This window comes from Sciurus carolinensis, chromosome 11 (genome assembly GCF_902686445.1).
Source record: "Sciurus carolinensis chromosome 11, mSciCar1.2, whole genome shotgun sequence".
Taxonomy (NCBI): Eukaryota; Metazoa; Chordata; class Mammalia; order Rodentia; family Sciuridae; genus Sciurus; species Sciurus carolinensis.
Window position 1 is genome coordinate 119875645 of NC_062223.1, and position 15169 is coordinate 119890813.

Sequence of the window (15169 nt, forward strand, 5' to 3'; positions counted from 1 at the left end):
CCCTCTCTGCCTGTGTCCTTCTAGCTAGGTTCTTTGGGGGCAGCTGCAGCTTGGTGCAGAGGTGCAGGAGGGGCCAGGGGAGGAGCCTAGGCAGAAGGCAACATCTTAGATCTGTGTTAGAGACTTGGAGGCTGAGGCTTCCAGATGCTTCAGTCCTGGCAGGTCCAGCTCTTGGAAATAGGAGGGGGCACCCCCTAACTGACAGATTGGATGCCTCCCCAGTGAGTGCCCCCTGCAGAGATGGGGAGTCGTGGACGGGCTTCTGCCTGCCCCACATCCTCATGGAAGCTACTCCCTTGAGGTCATGATGGGAGGTCTTGGTGAGTCCCTGAGCCTTTGTGAGAATATTTATCCTCCTATTCTATGAGCCCTCTCTGAGAATTGCTGTCAGCACATCTGCGGGCCTTGCAGCCCTAGCCTAGTCCCAGGTCAGTCTTTTTCCTCCAGGAGTGAACCTGTCCCATAGGCTGAGACCTGCACCTTCTGGCCTCCCCCTGGTCCATGCTGACAGCTTCCCATCCCCTTCCCCCTCCCATATCCAGGAAGAGGACTCATAGGCCAGCTCAGAGCACAAAGCATCTTCTGTCGCATCTCAGTCCCTTCCAGAATCTCACAGGCATCAGCCAGGAATTTAGACCTGATGTTTACTTGAAATCTTTCTTGCCATGCTCTGAGTAACAGCTCAGATATGTGGCAGGTCATTATTCCAGCAATGGCTCTGATCTTCACCAATTGAGGTTGCCGAGACTTCAGCTCCCCATTTTCTCTCTTCCTTCCTTTTCTCTTCTCCCCATCTCTTTCTTCACTGGCTCTTACTGTCCTCCCCACAAACCCACTTGAAAATGACCTCCTTGTGGGATTCAGTGGTTAATTCATCTCAGCCATCAGGTCCCTCAGCTCCACTCGGCCTTTGGGCCAGAGGCTGAGCCCCTGACTTGCAACGTCTTGCCCTGGCCCTGTGCCAGGGCCAGCCAGCCAGATTGCACTGTCCAGGGAGCAGCCAGACGGTTACCCCTCCTTTGTCTGGTTATGTTCCTTCCTGAGCAACCTTTCCTCTCTGTTCAGATTATGCATTTCTTTTAATATTTTATGAGGCTGAACTGCCTTACACTGATTCCCCCTGGCTCCGGGGAAAAGCAATGGACTTCTCACCAAGGAGTCCATCCCTTTAAATGCAGCTGATGTCTCTACAACCCTAGTGACTGGCTGCTTTATGCCTTGCTGCTCTCCCTCCACACCTCCATGACGACTTCCTGGGATGCATTTGCAATTGCAAATCGATTATGGATTGATCTTCTTAGAGAGAGAACTGGCAGGATGGGTGGGGTCTTCCCTCCCTGCCTGGGTGCGCAGAGCAGCTGGCTGCCTGACCCGTAGCCTTCCATGTGCCCCGTGCTGAAGATTCCTACAGCTCCCCTTCCCAGGGGTCCCTCCACCCTCAGCCCTGCACACACAGCTCCTGTATCTCTGTGGGAACTCTGACCTTTGGGGGAGAAAGAAGAGAGGAGGGAGAGAAGGCATTGTCCAAGCTCTGAGGACCTGTCCGGAAGGAGCTGTTCCATCTGTCCTTCACTCATGGCATCTCATCAAATCTTCCAGAGCTCTTCTTAGAAAGTGCCTCTGGCTGTCTTCATTTGAGTAAAGCATAGACAGGTTAAGTGGTTTGCCCCCAAATCACAGCAGGGTCTGAATGCAAACCCAAGTCTACATTCTCCAAAACCCACACATCCTTCATCTTCCTGAAGGACTGCCCCACCAAGCCAAGGCTCGGAGCCATTGATTCATGGGTGTCCCTAGGAGCTCTCCCTATTGGGGGGTTAGCTACTACTGAAAGCCAGTACCCTGCATGGCCACCTGGGGAAATCTTAGCCAGAGGAGCTCGGATATCTAAACCAGCCAAGCCCCACTGCCCAGCCTTGACCTTCATCTTGACCCTTTGTGATCTCTTTTCCTGTCAAGGTGCATTTGTTATTTATTTTAGATCAATTGTATGGGATTCAAAATGCAAGTGGGAAGGAAGGCCCCTTATGACACGCAGGTCAACTCCTCTTCGAGAGTCATTGTTCATGACTTGCCAGGCTCTTGTCAGTTTTGCACCCCTGCTGAAAAAAATATGGTTATGTTCTCTCTGTAGTTCAAGGGCTAACCCTGGTTGAATTCAGTAATTTCTCTCTCTTTCTCTCTCTCTTTTTTTTTTTTTTTTTTTGCTAAATCTTTATTCTTCTTCCACTCCAATTTCAGAAGGGTTCTGGTCTCTGGCCAAATTCTCTCCAAAACTTAAAAGAGGATAAAGAAGTATATTCTTACATGGATGACCACAGCTCCCAGACTCCTGGTAGCATAACCTCTGGGTCAGGCAAGGCAAAGAAAACTTCTGTAATCATTTCTGAATAATCCATTCTAGAGTCCAACCAACTTACTATCAGGAAGTTCTTCCTACTGTCTATCTTCAACCTTACTGGCTTTAACATTAGGACAAACTCACCCGCAGCTTTGGCTCTCTCAGCTCTGGGTACCAGGGATGATCCTGGCAGAATAAAATCAAGGTGGATGGCAGCTTATTACATTTTAACTTCCCTATTACATACCAGATAGCCCAAGCTGACAATAAAGCAGACACTGCAGTCTGCTAATATCTCTTTCCCAGAAAGAGGCAGCAGGCAGGGCAGTGGCTCTCAGAAATGTCAGCAATGGATGCAGGCAGAAGCTGACACTGTGCTAATGAAACCAGAGCTGGTATTTATTTACCCAAATCCATCCAGAGGCTTCTAGAAGGTTTCCCCAGAGGCAGTGCTTCCGTCCCCGCATGCATATCTGTGAGGGGCCCATCCTGCCCTGCCATCGCCCTGGACGTTCACCCAGGAAGTTTGTTGGGAGCTGGTTTATACACCTGTCAGCTGGGCTCAGGGGCTTCTCTCTTGGTCCCCAGGGTAATGTTTTTTCTCTTCTGCCTCCTCTGCTCTGATTTATTAACTACAAATAAAATATTATGAAGATTCTGATTTCAAGAGCCATTTGTCTCTCTGCCCAGCAGCAGGCTCTTCTTCTGAGAATAAAACCTATTCTTTTAAATTCCCAGGATCACAGACTCAGCCCCGAGACTGCCAGTGTATTTGCACAGGTCTCTGGCCTAAGGTTTCCTGGTGGGGTCCTGGCAGGGATGCCATCACGTCTTCCTCCCCTGGACCCGGTGCTCTGGATCCTGTGAGCTCTGACTCCACCCACCTGTGCACACAGGTGTCACATCAGCCTGGTCCACTCATGGCCCTTCCCTTCTTTCTCACTCCTTCTGGATGCTCCTTGCTGCCCATTTTTGCTCCTCCTGCCAGGTCCCTCATTTCAAAGTGGCCCCAGAGGAATTTGTCAAGTTCCAGTTCCAGAGATTCACAACTCTGAACCTCCACCCCAGCAACACCGACATCAGTGTGGCTGTCGCTGGGATCCTGAATTTCTTCAACTGCACCACCGCCTGCCTCATCTGTGCCAAAGCAGAATGTAAGTTTCCCCTCGCTGGCTCCACCTGTGACAGGCAGGTGTTGGTGATTCCTCGCTGGCTCCCTGCGCCCCTGGATCCCACATCAGGAAGGGGAGGCCTCCCTCAGATCCCGAGGCTGATGACCAACAGGTTTGGGCGTTCTGTGTGTCCTTGGGTGTTTGTCCATGTGTCCGTGTGTATACTTGCATGCGTGTGTGTGTGTGTGTGTGTGTGTGTGTGTGAGAGAGAGAGAGAGAGAGAGAGAGAGAGAGAGGGAGAGAGAGAGCCAGCCCATGGTCCAGGAGTACCCTTTGCCAGGACTCCCTGGACATGGCCAAAACAGAAAGGAACTAGGTTAGAGGGGGACTGGCCAACTGCCAAACCTTTTTGCATCTGCAAACTCAATTCCCACATTTTCAGCCTCATTGTTAAGGAGATACAAAGAGAGAGAGAGAGAGAGAGAGGAAAAATATAAATTGAATGCATTTGTACTTGATGGGTTGAAGAGCTTCTTCCCCTGGAGAGCAGGTTTTGCTGATGGAACAAGGTCCAAGGTCAATTCCTGATAAAGCATTTTTTTGCAAATGCAGGCTTTGGAAATGCACTCTCTCTGACTCTCAGACAATTTGTGACATAAATTTAGTGTTTATGAGATTTAGCTAATTTAAACCCACGCCTCCCAGCAAATGGATGCGTCTGTGTGTTCCTGCGGCAGCTGTGTACCCACATGTGGTCAACAGGTGCCGAGCACTGGCTGGCTCTGGGGATGAGTGCTTGAGCCGGGTGCCTGTGACCTGCACAGCTGTCCTACCCTGCAGGTCTTCCTGGGCTGTGCTGGCAGAGCTGCTCCACCTTGGAGCTGGGCTTCCTTCTGTGCCTTCTCAGAACTCCTCAGAATTCTCAAGTCTTCCCTCCATCCTGGAATCCCAAGGGCATCCGAAAACAAAAACCACCTCCCCATGATGGTCAGGACCTTAACAACCTTTGCACCTGCCCGCCCCACACCTGTGTTCATTCATTTATTCAACACAATTCCACTGGGTCTTTACTCGGTGGTACCCAAGAAACAAGTCCCTGAGGCCCAACTCTGAACACTGCTTATGTACCTCACTTAATTATGACAACCACCAGTGGTTTTGGAGGTGTTGGGATTCCCCATCAGAGTTGAGGAACTTGAGACCCAGAGAGGTGCAGTGATTTGCCCAAGGTCACACGACTTGCGCAGCAGGGCCCACGCTCAGATATAGGTCCTCTTGCTCTGTATCTGGAGCAGAGCGGAGGCAGAGGAGATGCAGCCCTGCCATTGGTGGGAGAAGGCACTGAGAAGTTTGTGGTCAATGTCACATGCGCAATGTGGTTTGACAAGGAGCCATTCCTGAGCACAGGGAGCCAGGAAAGGCTTCCGGACCAGGGTGGGGCTTCACATGGGGTTTGAAGGATTAAGAAGATTTAGGTCCATGGAGCAGTGAGGTAGAGCCTGCCCGCTGAGGGGGAAGGAGGAAGCAGGCCCTTGGGGCTCAGAGGTGCCATTGAAGTGGAAAGAGCCTGAGGGAAGAGGTGGAGACCCTCGAGTGGCAGGTGGGGCAGCATGGACTAGCTTCCAGGTCAGCTGAAGGAACTTGAAGCCCTCTCCCCTGGGAATGCCCTCCAGGGAAAGGCCATTCTGATCATGGGTCCACCCTTAAGGAACAATTAGTTTGGGGAAACTTGAATTAGACCCAAGGAGCTGGGGACCCTCAGGCTTAGAGACAGAAAGGTGGCTCCAGGCCTTTTTCAATGAGCAGCTCCTGAAAGGGAGCAACGAGTTGGTCCTGAGCAAGAGCATGCCAGTTCTTCACTTAGTCAATCAACAGGTATTTATTGGGCATATTTTATGTGCCAGGCACCGGGTTAGGCTCTGTGAGAGAGCCAGGAGAACAGCACAGTCTTTTCCCAAAGGTGAAGCAGCCTTGTTGGAGAACAGGCAGCACCTTTGAACATGAAGCAGCTAGGACAGCGAAGGATGGGTCTGAACTCTAGGGAAGGCAGTGCCCTGGAGTTCTCAGGTGGGGGTCCACAGAGGAGGTTTGGCAAGAGCTCAGCGAGTAGAGGTTCCAACCCCTTTGTTTACAAAAGAGGAAACTGAGGGTCAGAGAGTAGCTCAACTTGCCTAGGGCATCATAACGAGGAAGCGGTCCAGCTGAGCTTTGGCCCAGGTTCTCTGGATCACCTTCCAACACACCAGGACCATTACACCAGTATTTCTTAAAGTGGGTTCCTCTGGAGTGATGTGGCCCAGTGTGGTAGCCCCAAGCTACTTGAGACTATTTAAATTTAAATCTGAATCATTAAAATTAAATAAAACTAAAAATCCAGTTCCTCATCCTCTTGGTCACATTTCAAGTGCTCAACAGCCGTATGTGGCTAGCGCTCTGTACTGAACAGCACAGGTATACATAGTCCCATCGCCACAGAGAGTTCTACTGGACAACACTGCTTTGATGAAGAGTGCTGTTTGGGCAAAGAAAAAAAAATCCCGATATCACTTCATTCTCTTTCCGCCTCATGCAGATTCGCAATGCACGTTAACATGGTTCCATGGCCAAACCAACTACTTACCTCATTGTCTTCCAAATGAGTTTGCCCACAAGCCCCCAAAGAATGCCAATGGAAAAGTCCACAGGATGCTGGATAGTAAGAGACAGAAGGCAAGGACAAGATTTTCCTTCAGTGCTGCACACAATGGCTCACCAACCTAACAGGAAGTTTTTTCTTTTGTCCAGCCACCATTCCCTCTTGCTTTTAGGCTGACTTCTTTCCTCTGCTTTGACTCTTACTGGGTTTTAGGAAATTAGTTGCTCATTGTGAAACATATACAAGGCACTAAGCACTTGGTTAGATACTGTTGCCTCCTGGCCCAGAACTCTGCATTGGAAGTATGACATTCATTGACATTCAAACAGTTCCTTGTGGAGGAACAAATCACTTTTCATTTATGTGTTCCTATTTTACCTCCTCCCCAGTCATGCTAGAGCCGGGGGAATGGTCTTGGAGCCCTTCAGGGTCTTCCGATCATACCACTGGATTCCATGGAAAATCCAAGACTCTGCCTCAGGACCTTTGCCCCTCAATTCCTCCTCCATGCAGCATCCCCTGCCATGATCTGAACAAGCAACCCCAGAACAGTGCCTCAAGGGTCCCTGTGTGGGCAGAGGTCTCTCTGCAGCAGCTTGTCCCCGCTGACCCTCAGGCAGGATGGCTGAGTGCAGACCTGTCCTAGAGGAGATGAGACTGTCCAGACACTGGGGAGGCGGGGCCGCCACCCAGGGACTCGGCAGCCAAGGCACCTGTCCTCTGGGAGAGGTCCCTGCTGCTGCTGCTGCTGCTGAGGGTCTCCATCCCCACCCACCAGGGCCAGGGAAAGGAAGGTGGAACAGAGCGGGAAAGTTCAAGGGCAAAGGAGATTAAAAATCTAATCAAAGGATGAGGGACTGAGGGGAGTGGGGCTCAAAGGTCTGAAGGAGACTCTCTTCCATCTTCCTTATTAATGCAGGGCCAGGAGATGCTGCGAGCAGAATTAGGAACAGGAATCTAATTCTCTTTTTCAGCCATCAAAATCAGGCGTAACGGAGATCATTCCGTGGGGAACCTTGCCACTCATTCTCCTGTTTCCCAAAAGTAGATTTTTAATAAGCAGGTTTCAGACCAAGTAGAGATATATTGTGGATTATATTATTTTTTCTTTAATGAGAAAAAAAAAATTAGGACATCTGCAAGTCCCTGTTTCTAAGGAGGCTGGAGAGGAGGTGAGTGAGTGGCCAGGTGTGGTGGTCCTGGGAGCTGAGGAGCTGGGGTCTGGGTGGCTTCCAGGGACAGCAGGGCACCCGCTGTGGCTCCCGGGGTCCGTTTGGATGGATCGCCTGTTGAGATCCTCTGGACTGGTCCAGCGCCACAGGTAGGCCATGCTGTCGTCGTTCATGCCCAAGTTTTTTTTACAAATTTGCTTTGTTGTTACTAAGTTTGTTTTTTTGTTGTTTTTTTTTTTTTTAATGACTCCGGGCCCTGTGTCCCCACACCTTGTGCCACTTATTCACTACCTGTGTGATCTGGGGGAAGCAACATCACCTCTTCCCATCCTCTATTGAGGGGAACACTGGGCACACTTTGAATGGGCCCGGCTGGGACCTGGAGCAAGAGTGAACTGCCATTTGGTGCTGTGTTCCCACCATCCCTGTGTTCCCCAAACACGGCCCAGGTAGGGGGAGCAGACAGATTTGAACTCTAGGAGGGTTCCTCTCCCAGGAGGGAGGAGCTGCTCACGAGAAAGGGGCAGGATGGTGGAATAAGACGGCCATCTTTTCAACCATTTAGGAGCTGTGTGATGTTGAGCAGGCCACTCCACCTCTCTGAGCCTTCATTTCCTCTGGATGACAGGGGAATAAGGCCTGTTGGGGTCATTGGGTTGGAAAGTAACCGGATCCAGAACACAAGCCACATTTAGTGACTGTTATTTCAACCTTGACTGAGGCAGTGGTGGGGGAGGATGGAGCCGTAGGGAATGACTCCCAGGCCCCCTCGGGAGAGGAAATGTGGCAGTAGTTGGGCCTTCCCCAGGCCACCCCCATGGGAGGCCTTTTGCTCATTGTGACACATTCAGAACCCTATGAAGGACAGAAGTGAGGGGCGGCTTTCTGTGTTACCAGAGGACTGTGTGGTCCCATGCCACCCTGCAGGGTGGGTCAGAGGCAGGGCCTTGGAGTCAGAAGCCTGAGTTTGGATCCTGTCCTGTCCCACGCCCTCCAGCTTTGTGACCGAAGGCGCTGGAGCTCTCCTGCCTCCAGGTGTCTTTCCTGGGGCAGTTGTGAGGACCTGATCTGCTGTGAACATGGAGGAGCCCAGGCCACATTGAGGGTCCTCCCAGAGCGAGCATGCCTGCCCCCCACACTGGAATCACTCACCCTGAAATTAGCAGACCAGCTCCTCCGAAGCCCATCCTGGCCATTGTAGATGGGACATCAGCCCCTCCGCCCTCCCCCGGGCCCTGTGCTCCCTTCATCCTCCCCCTGCCTGCCAGCTGGTCAGGTTAGGAGGCCTGGAGGCCACCCTCCAGCCCCCTGCCAGTTGGAGGGCCCCGTGCACCACATTAAACTCATGAGCTCATGAAATGCTCGCCACTGTCCCCCAGGGGAGCACTCCGTCAGTGCCTTCCTTGGGGTTTAAAAGAACCATCTCTTCTGGGAATGTCAGCATCTTCCCAGGGTCAAAGCACTCCATCAAGAGACTCCGTCAGCAGAGATGGGAAGAGGCCATTTTAGTTTTTAATATAGGGGTCCCCAGTGTCCCTGGCAGACCTGGCACTTGAGTATTTGTGTCCTTGTCCTGAGGTTGTATCCACCCTGGCTGTGCCTTTCACGACTTCCTTGTCCTCCTCCTGTCCCCCCCTGTTCCAGGGAGGCCCCTACCCCCAGTCCAGAAATCAGCCTTGCTCCCTCCTCCCGGAACAGCTGGCCTGCTGGGTCTCTCATCGATCCACCCTGCTGCCTCCTGAGTGAGACTAATAGGTTCCCTAGGTCCCTCTGTGCCTTAGGCTTGGCAGGCAACTGCTGCTGGGCCAGCAGTCTGCCCAGCCCAAGAGGAGGTTGGGGTGGAGGTGGAGGGGCTTTCAGGAAGAGAGCAGACTTTAACCCCTCTGATGGCAAATGCCCTTGATAAATCCCTTAGTTCCATCAAACTGAGGTGAGGAGGAGGACAATTTGCACCGAAACGCCTAATATTCTTAATATAATTAAACCACACTTTCTCCTTGGCAAATTCCTTCCACTGCCTGGAATTTAAAAGGATCCTAGTCTGATTCACAGAATTAGAGACTCTCTGGGCTGGAAAGACATCAGAGTTTTTCTAGTTCAACTTTCCATGCAATGGTTTGATTCCCTCTACCACAGTCCTCAAAAGGAACTCCTGTCTACTTGACTACTTCCAGCCCTGGGGAACTCATGACCTCGGGTGCACCTAAGCAGCTTCATGCAGCTCAGACTGGAGGCTCTTCTCTAGGTTGAGCTGTCTCCCTGTGACTCCCATCCACTCAGAGTTCCTGGCTTTAGTCCTTGAGGTGCCTTCCCATGCTTCCCAAGGACAGCACCCCTTCCTTCAGCAGCTCCCCTAGTGACAAGGTGATGGTGCCTGCCAGGCGCTGCTGCTCCCTGGCCTGTTAGGATGCAGAGTCTCTTTCTTTCCCAGAATCCATTCTGTGCAAGCACTGTGCACCTGTGCCCTGGGGATATGCAGAGATGTTTGAAATGGGATCCCTACCTGTGCTGGCTTTCCATTGCTGCAAGGAAATACCTGAGATAAACGACCTAGAAGGAAGAAGGTTTATTTTGGCTCACAATTTCAGAGGTTCAGGTCCATGATACTTGACCCCATTACTTGGGCTGGTAGTGAGGTGGAACACCATGGCTGGGAACTTGTGATGGAGCAAAGCTACTTACTTCATAGGGGCCAAGAGGCAAAGAAAGAGAAAGAAGGGGACCAGGGACAAATATATCCCTCAAGGGCACGCCCTCAACGACTCACTTCCTCCAACTAAGCCCCACCTTCTGAAGTGTCCACCATCTCCCAATAGTTCACTGAGTTAGGAATCAATCAATGAATCAATCGATGAAGTCAGAGATCTCATGATCCAACACCTTTTAAAGGCCCCACCTCTGAACAGTGCGGCAGTGGGGACCAAGCCTTCAACACAGGGGCTTTTAAGGGACATTTAAGATCCAAATCATAATGCTACATAAAACCGTGAAAGAACTCATGTATACATCATGCATTACAATTATATATAACACACAAATACAGACATACGTATACCGATATGTGATGAAAGCGTTCATAATTTTTCTACTTGACCATGGTGCAGTCCCATACTCTGCCACCATGCTGGGTGGCAGCAGCGAGTCACAGCTCCCTGGAGCCCCCAGAAATTGCCAGGGAAACCACCCACACTCTAGTGTCCTCTGTCGCTCGGCCATGATGTTTGTTAGGTTAAATGTATTCAATGTTTTCAACCTACGATGTTTTCAACTTACAATGAGTTTATCCACATGACCCCATTGTAAATTGAGGAATATCTGCATGCTATCGAATACTGTTTACAAATATTATTTACAAAGCTCCTGTTTTGAGGGTTAGATAATAAATCCTGTAAGAGTTGGGAGAAGGGAGCAGTAGGTGAGATCGGAGATGGAGAGAAGTTTTCAGGAAGGAGATGGGGTGAAGGTGTTTGGGGGAAGAATGGGGGTTGAGATTTGTTTAGCCCCTTCTAGGTGACAGGTGCCCCTGAGGCCCTCCTGATAACCCTACAAGGTCATTGTTCTCCTGATTTCACATACAAGGACACAGAGGCACAGAGGAGTGAGGGCCTTGCCACTCTAACCTGCCCAGATGTGGAGTCGCAGTCACTCCACGGAGTCCGGATGCTGCTCCAGGTGCTGTCCAGGTTGGGCTGAGGAGCGACCCGCTGATGGCGGGTCAGAAGGGCTGCACACCTCCGGGAGGACTCACTGCCCTGCTCTCCTGCTCGTCTCTGCCCTGCCTCTTGGCACACGCAGAGTGCTGGATGGGCTTAGGCACCGTGGTGTTTTGTTTAAAGGGCAGCAGAGTACCTTAGGGAGGTGGCAGGCGGGGATTGAGCAGAGCAGGGTCTTGAGTTTATCGAATGTCTGGGGTGCTCTCTCTGGAAGCTTAGTGTACCTGCCAGTTTTAAAGGGATAAAGGGTCCCTGGGCTGTCTTTGTCAGACATCACCCTGCTGTGCATAATCCTGCTGTCAACCCCCGGCTTCCCGTCTCGTCCCACTGAATTTCATTGCCCATCTGAAGAATCCCAGGGGTTTTGGCCTCTTTCCCAGCCAGACTCTGAAGATTCTCTGTGCTGCACACCAGGACCTGTGGAGTTGGCCCTCCCCGGGCATCTCTCCAGCGGTGGGGCTGCCCAGCCCCGTACTGGCAGCACACGGCGGAGACTCCTGAGGCCCCAGGAGCACCAGCTTGGTGGCCCCTCCTGACCTCCTTATTAAGAGTGCCTTTTGGATCAGGTGCTCAGACCTTGGTCCACGTGGGGGTTTGCTTTTGGCTTCATTTTGAGGAAGCTGTGATGAATATTGTCATTATCACTGGTGGGACAGAATGCAGCAGCCCCATAGAAAACCAAATTAACTCAAACTGCCAAATGAAATTGGGATGTGATTCAAACTTGCCCTGGGTAGAGGTGCACACCCCGGACTCTGAGGTACCGAGGGTAGGGACCTCATCCATCTTCTTCTCTGCCTTCTGTCTTGTCTACATGGTGCCTGCCACTTAGAGAGTATGCAGTGGCTATCTGTGAGCTTCCCTCTCCCTTCCCTTTGGGAGAAGGCTGCCTCAGGGCCTGCACACATGAGCCAGCATAAGTAAATACAAGAGGAATGACCTCGAGATGGCTCATCCTACTCCTGGCATGTTCACTTATGATCCCTTAGTCCTCACCTTCTTATGCCCATTTCACAGATGAAAAACGGAGCCTCAAGGTTAAAAGATGGGGGTCAGTGGTGAGGGACAGTGCAATATTGCAGGTCTTTGTGGAAGCCCTGTGGGGGGCCAAGAGGAAAGGCCCATTCCACGTGGTGGCTTGCACAGCAGGACTGCTAACTGAAGCCTCTTTGTAAAGACCTGGCTCTCCTAGGGCTTCTCCCCTCCCTACCCTTTCTCAAAACCAGGGGCAGGTTGATCCAGGTGGCAACGGGTTAAAAAAAAACAAGCCCCAAGTGTAGCCTCTGTCTCTGCATTCCCAGCCACACTACCCCAGCCCCTGCCCCGGGTTCTTGCTCAGGCAGGACAAACTACTCGGTTTGTCCCAAGAGGTGACCTAGTCTCATGGGAAGAGGGTTGGATGCCCATTAGAAAATAAGAACTCTGGTTCCAATGGTGTCCCTGTATCTTGAGTAACTGGACAAACTGTGTCACCTCTCTGGAACATGAGGAGGTGAATGGTTGCTTTTCAATGTCCCCTCCCACCATCTCGATTATCTTTTGACCCTCAAGGGTCAGGAGGATACAAGAAAGAGTCTTTAGGGTTCTAGTCAAGATATTTCCAAACTAATAGCTCATGGGCCAGCAATCTGGGGACCTGGACTGGTAGGAAACCAACCCTTCCCAGGTCATCTGCAGCATGTGAGCCAAGTTACTTACCTTCCTGCCCTTGTCTTCCTCTGAACTCTGGGTATCAAGGTACTTTCTGGATTTCTGTGATGACTTACATGAAATAAGCCATGTAAAAATTTTAGCACATTAGCTGGAACATAAAGGTTTAATAAATGTTACTTTTGTCATTGCTTTGGGAACAAAAGCCCACAGTTCTCTTTCCACTGGGATTGAGACCACTGCTTTTCTGGATAATAACCCTCTGGCCACACACCAACCCTACCCTGGCCTGTCTTTTCAGAGCCAAGGCGGAATTAACACCCTCTCATCTCAGTGACATCATTCTGGGCTCCTCCTCCTACCACAGCTCTGGGCAGCCAATAGCTGGGGGTGGAGACGGGGAGGGGAGAGTCCTTAGCACAGGATTCCTTTTTTCCATTTTGTTCTGGGCCCAATTCTTGCCTGCTGGAGTTAGTTCAAAGTCTGTTCTTTTATGATCATCATAATGCCTGTCTTAATGTAGCCAGGAGGCTCTGAGGAGTTCAAAGGGTTTTGCCAGGCCTTTCTTTTCTGGGTCTGGAGATCTTGAGGGAACCACTTCTCCACCTCCAAAAGAAAAACAGAAGCTTTTCTAGAACCTGATGCCACCTTTATGCGGTTTCCTGGCTGCCTAAGTGCCTCTCCCGATACCTAGTTTGAAGCTGGCACGCACTGAGGTGCCTGCTGCTGTGTTCCTCACGCGTCAGGTGAGGAAACTGAGGCGGAGATAACTGACCCTGTGAAGAGGTCCTGGAAGTGGGGACAGAGACCCAACTGGGTGGCCTCTGAACCTAGTTCTCAGTCCCTGGGCACACTGCTCTGAGGGAAGGGCTGGGGACTCTCTCCACCACTGCCCCCCACCCCCCTCTTCCAAGCAGTGCATTGCTGAGGGAGCAGGGTGGGGGACAATGGGAGCTTCGAGTATTCTTTTTAGTTTAGATGGAATAACTGAATCCCAGAGATGTCAAGAAACCTGCTCAGGTCATGATACAGCTCCTTAGCACTGGCCACAACCCTACTTCCTGCCCAAGTCACCTGTGTCTTGATTGTACCCAAGTGTCTGTTGAGGCAGGTCTGCAGACCCTTAGGGACTTCCTCCTCTCTCCCCCCTCCAGGCCTTTTAAACCTAGAGAAGCTGCTCCGGCAATTCCTTATCTCCAAGGACACCCTCTCTGTCCGGATGCTGGATGACACCCGGGACCCTACCCCGCTCCTCAAAGAGATCCGGGACGACAAGACAGCCACCATCATCATCCATGCCAACGCCTCCATGTCCCACACCATCCTCCTGAAGGTGGGAGTCAGGCTGGGCCACTGGCGGGCACAGAGCATCCTTCTCTCCCCTCCCTCCTTGCCTTGAGTGTCCCTGAGCTCCGGCTATCCTTCAGCCCTGGGCTGGACTGAACCCTGACCAACCTCTCTTTGTGCTTCTCTTTGAATGGATGGTTCCCAAAAGCTGGAGAAAGCAGGGTGATGGGTGATGCCCTAAGATATATTAAGCACCTGTGAGGCAGGGCAGCAACCTTCTAGCATACCAGCCAATGCTAGACCTGCCGGGGCTCAGGGGAGAGGTCAGGGTTCCCGGGGGAATCAGGAGTGGGAGTGGTGCACTTGAGGGGCTCCAGCATAGACTGCTTGCCAGATGGCATAGAAGCAGCTCTACATTTTGACAAGCAGGACAGTCCCACCAGTGTGTATTGCCCTGTCTTTAATCCCGAAGCCGTGTTCAATGGTTTACAAAGTGTTCCGGTGTAATTTCCCACTGTGTTCCTCCTACAGCTGAAGAAACAGATTCTGGAGATGAGCAGATCTGTCTGCTGCCAGTCCCGGGAGGGGCAGAGCCAGACTACTTGGTCTCCTGCCTGCAAGGCAGAAAGTTTCTCCTATGTGTCCCAAGACAGAGGGGTGGCTGCCTGGCCCTGAGTCAGAGCATACACACATGGGAACTAGCACTTTGTGAGGTAGGCCGGCCCAAGAGAGAGAACTCAGGTGTCTGAGGCCCATGCCGGACATGCTGGAAACTGCTGGGCAGCTGGGGAGTCAGCTGGCACCGGTTCCTGGGCTGGTGGCTGGGCTAGACTTGCTACCTCAGAGAGAGCAGGCCTCCTCCTCGGCTAGCAGGCCCGCTCTTCCCTGGTTGGTCGGCAGCTCCCCCAACCTCTCAGGCATACTGGCTTCTTCTAATGCCATTTTAATTGCACATTTAAACACAACCTGCCATCTTCCACTGGGGGAGCAAGGCTCCTCATTAACCTCCACCAAGCGGCGAGGAGCCTGGTGGACACACGGATGATGGTCTCTTCCTCTCCCTCCCTTCCTCCCTCCTTTGCTCCCATCCTCCCCTCCCTGGCTAGTTTTTGTCTGAGAGTTAATAAGAGATTTGAATGAGTGTTCTCAGTATTGAGGGCTGTCCCTTCAGTCCGTTGCTATAGTAACTTTCCACAGCACCAAGCCACGTCTGTCCGTGTGTATAGACCCAACTCGCACTCGCACACACAGACATGCTG

The 15169-nt window shown here is 51.7% G+C and overlaps 1 protein-coding gene across 2 annotated transcripts in view; it reads left to right on the forward strand.

Moving 5' to 3' along the window:
* The window catches only part of Grik4 (glutamate ionotropic receptor kainate type subunit 4), a 410214-nt gene that overhangs the window by 256172 nt on the left and 138873 nt on the right, over positions 1 to 15169 (forward strand). For both annotated transcript variants that reach the window (XM_047519151.1, XM_047519153.1), the window contains exons 6-7: positions 3330 to 3495; positions 13778 to 13956. In XM_047519151.1, coding sequence (XP_047375107.1) covers positions 3330 to 3495; positions 13778 to 13956 — 345 coding nt within the window. The remainder of the gene's footprint in view (positions 1 to 3329; positions 3496 to 13777; positions 13957 to 15169) is intronic.